At 38.3% G+C, this 4,344-nt stretch overlaps 1 protein-coding gene across 1 annotated transcript; it reads left to right on the forward strand.

The window, feature by feature from the left end:
- The first annotated feature begins 600 nt into the window (after nucleotides 1-600).
- Nucleotides 601-2,673, forward strand: LOC124549927 (lymphokine-activated killer T-cell-originated protein kinase). Its single transcript, XM_047125275.1, has 5 exons — nucleotides 601-868; nucleotides 1,169-1,549; nucleotides 1,695-1,997; nucleotides 2,342-2,470; nucleotides 2,543-2,673. Exons 1-5 carry the CDS (start codon nucleotides 787-789, stop codon nucleotides 2,545-2,547), a joined length of 900 nt encoding a protein of 299 aa, XP_046981231.1. The 5' UTR covers nucleotides 601-786; the 3' UTR covers nucleotides 2,548-2,673.
- The last annotated feature ends 1,671 nt before the right edge of the window (nucleotides 2,674-4,344 follow it).

Consider the following 4,344-nt stretch of genomic DNA (forward strand, 5'->3'; position numbering starts at 1 on the left):
TATATATAAACATGTAGGTTGTTTCTATACCCAGATATTCTAAAACTTACATCTTTTTTTTTTTTTACTTTCAGACATGTAGCCTGTTTTGCGGAAGGGTATTCAATGGAAAAATATATAAGTCGTCATGGAACAACTTTATTGTCACTAAAACAAAGCAAAATAATAAAATATAATCGAAGAAATCGCGAACGCGCAAAGTAAGCTACTAGTAGTACGAGGGTGTGAAGCGAAATTAGGTTAACTCCCGATGTTTGCAGTCGACGACAATGGCCCTACAAACAACTTCCCGAGCAACCTACACTTTGTCGCCCCCCCCCCCCCCCCCCCCTCACTCCTCACGACCACTATCGTTCTGTTGACGGCCTGTTTGAATGCCGCTATTTGAAATGTATTACTGTTTTGAAGTTTCGCTCTGTTCCGTTCCGTCAAGTGTGAAACGATGTTAAAATACTACGTTCATATGACGCTGTATTCACTGTCGCTTGTACTGAGATTTTCTTATTAAGGTGTGAATAAAAATAAGTTATATTTTTGTTATAAAGCAAATATATCTGTTTTCGAAACATTTTACTGACTGGACGTCGATCAGAAAAAAATGTAATACTGTATCACTGATGTATGTTGTGTGGTAATCTTTGATGTGCCGCCAGCAGTTCGAATGTTTGAATTGAGTTTGTTTTGGCATTCGCTGTTGTTTTACCGAAAGAATAGTGTTTTGAGTGGGTTTTGCCGTGCGAGTGAGGTTGACAGCCTAGATTTGTCTGTTGTGTTTTGCGTCCTGCCATGGATACGCCAATACAAACGCGTGGTAGGAACCGTCTGATCCCACCTACACCGCAAATGAGGAAAATTGGTTTTGGAACAGGTAAGGCTCGTGTTACTAGATTTCGTGTTCTTGTTTTCGAACAGTTATATGTTGTGTGAAGCCTCAAAGTTGTACAGTAAGTAGTTTATTGCTAATGTGGCATTTGAATTATTGAATGTAATTTTATTCTCTGCTTGTCAGTAAAACGCCCGGCGGATGAGTGTATTTTTGAATTTCTACTCTTTCATTATGTTAATAAAAGCTGTATTCATGGCCTTGTGTAACATGTAAACCGTTTTTACCCTCCAAATTTTTGTCATGAGAGAGAAAAATATAAAATACGTTTCACGTCGTTTTTAGGTGTGTCTGTGTATAGTATGCAGAGGTCGCCGTGCAATGGGAACGAGAGATCCCCTTGGGCAGTGAAGAAACTGCTGAGGAGCAGCATGGACAGGAGTTACGAAAAACGTTTGGACATTGAAGCAGACCTGTTAAAGAAATTACAGCACCCGAATATAGTAGAATTCCGTGCTTTTGAGCTGAATTCGAACGGCAGCAAATGCCTAGCAATGGAGAAATGTGAAATTTCATTGGGAGATTTCTTAGAACGGTGTGAAGCTCCTTTGCCACATTTTATTATTAAAAAAGTTGGTCTTGATATAGCAAATGCATTGCATTACTTGCATTCGGAGTGCATGATCTTACATGGAGACATCAAGTCATACAACATACTTATCAAAGGTAATATGTGTTCATTGTCTGTGATTTACTCTTTTGTGTGTAACACACAAATGTAAACAGTGTAGTTGTGTACGTTCATTATCTGTGATTAATCCTTTTGTGTGTAACTCAGAAATCTAAATAGTGTCATTGTGGGTGTTCACAGGTAATTTTGAAGTTGCAAAATTATGTGACTTTGGGGTGGCACAACGTCTTGATGAGAATGGAATAAACCCTGAAGACAATTACATTGGCACACTTCTGTGGTCAGCTCCAGAGGTACTGCCAATGGGTTCTGGCCCAACGACCAGTAAGGCTGACATATTTTCATTTGGTCTTGTTCTTTATGAGATGATGACACTTCATCCGCCCCACATGGATGCAGAATCATCATCATCATCTGAGAAAGAATCAGATGGCTGTGGGTCATCAGGGAGTTCTTTAGATGACAGCACTGATGAAAAACTAGGTAGCTATTGAACAAATCACTCTAACGCTTTGGATGTCATTAATATAGACCTAATTACAAAATAAGTATTGCTACTCTTCTTCTGCACTTTAGGCATTAGACCCCTGCCTGTTACAGTGCCCATCTCTTCCTTGGCTTTCCTAGACTTGTTCAGCCCTCTGGTTTATTACTTTAGACTTGTAAGGTAAGCTTTCACTCTTCTTTCTGTCGTTCACTTCATTTTCTTCTCTCATCTCCTGTATTGTGATAGTACTGGATAGGTATTAGAGAGATCGCAGACTATGCAAAATGTATTGCTGTGGCTCATATAAAATGAGAATAATCTTTTCCCCCTCCTCCTCCAGGAACAAGACCTGATTTGCCTTGCTTAAGCCAAGAATATGAGCCTATCATCCATTTATTCAACTGGTGTACAGAACACGATTTAAATCTTAGACCCACGGCAGGTGAAGTAATAGTGTATCTGGAGAAATGTAAGTATATTTATTAAAAATTAGTAATAAGTGCTGATATACAAAGTCGAAATGAATGTGTATTTGTTGCAGGTTGAGGAAGCAGTCTTCAAAGTCAATTCAATGAGAGGAATTATCTTTGAATTCTTTGGCAACATGCTGTTGTTTGGACAACTTGCTGTGAACTTGTTTGTTTACAGTAAAATATATATATATATTTTAAATGTTGATTCATTATTACACTCTGAATGAAATTTTTATTTGCATAATGCAAAGAAAATTTTTTGTATCTTATAATGCCAAATCATTGTAGCCCTACTGCCTGGAAGCAGTGAGGTGTGCAAATGAACTAGCCAGTCACCTAGCTAAATGTCTTGTTGCACGTAGGAAACCCCCCTCCTCTCCTTCCCCATCTATTTCTCAGTATGGCAGTATCAAACATTAGGCTCAGGTTGTTACCATGACCAGATTTGATACTTGAACATTTGTTGGCTTCACCAAGTCACAACCATGTTGTCACCTTCGGATCTAACCTAGCCCTCTGGTTGTGCTGCAAATCAGTCTGTCACCACAACTAAGATTCTGGATTTGGGGGGGAGGTGGGTTTCTGGTGCATAACTTTAGCCTAATTTTTGACACTGGTCAAATTACAAAATGCTTGCTGGTATTGATTCATACAGGGAGTGGTGAATTTAAAAACATTTCAAACTCATTGTTGAGCTTCCAGAGTTGAAAGGAAACTGAACTTAGAGAACTCACTATGATGAGAGTGGTTTAACTGTCATAGTGTCAGCCATTGAAATGGCCGGACCACACAAAAATCCACACATTCAAGGCACGCATACAAGAGTTAAATCATTAAACTTATATTACGCATTGAGTGTTTTGTCACAAAACAGTGCCATAGCTCCATTACAAAATAGGTTTACACGTATATCTCAGTAATGAATGAAATTGTGGATTCGTGTTGGTCTTCATTTCATGTGATGACCAGTGTCAAACTACCATATTGGTTTGTTACTGGTTACAAAGATGTTAAAGCGGAATTTTATATTTCCATTTGATAGTGGTGAAAAGTTAGCCTAGTGTGATTTTGTTTACACACACTTATATAAACACAGAGTCAAAAGACAGAATAAACATCACCAGTAGAATGAGGGTAGTACTGCTCATGGTTAGAGGCAGGCAAGCAGTGCAACACATGTTGGTGAACAAGGTCAAGCAAAACAAGGAAGACTGTCAAACATTTGTCATTATGTATATGAAGATAGTGAAGAAGGCGATCTTGCATCTCTCGAAGAATGAAATCCAGACCATTAGCTGCTTACAGGTGTTGATAAATATCAATGGGGACAGTTGAAAATATGTGCCTCGGTTGAGACTCGTACCCGGGATCTCCTGCTTACATGGCAGACACTATTTCAACATTTATCGATACGAAAAGTTCTAGAAGTTATATTGTTAAACGAAATTGCCACATGAAATTTAATTTCAGAATATTGTTTATAACAAGGAAAAAATCTTATGTTCTAGCATTGACATTGGGTAATATGTGAGCAGCAATATTTCTTTATGCAACTCAATCTGCACATTCCAGTTGCAAATCTGCAAACCCTTGCATTTCTCTCTTGTTCGTGTGCAAAGGGGGGGGGGGTGTTTCTAAAGTGGGCACCACATATTTTGTGTACTTTGTGATTTGTACAATACTTATTCCTCAATGATTTGCGGTAAAATGTGACAGAAGACATTGGTGAACAAAAGCAGGGAAGGTAAGTAAACTTTTTGACAATTTCATTGTAAAAATCTGATATTACCTGTAATGCACAGGTTGCAGGGCTCACACATTTCAAGAGATCTGAAATGTAAACATGTAAAAATTTAGATTATTAAGTTTC

This window comes from Schistocerca americana, chromosome 1 (assembly GCF_021461395.2).
Source record: "Schistocerca americana isolate TAMUIC-IGC-003095 chromosome 1, iqSchAmer2.1, whole genome shotgun sequence".
NCBI classification, from domain to species: domain Eukaryota; kingdom Metazoa; phylum Arthropoda; class Insecta; order Orthoptera; family Acrididae; genus Schistocerca; species Schistocerca americana.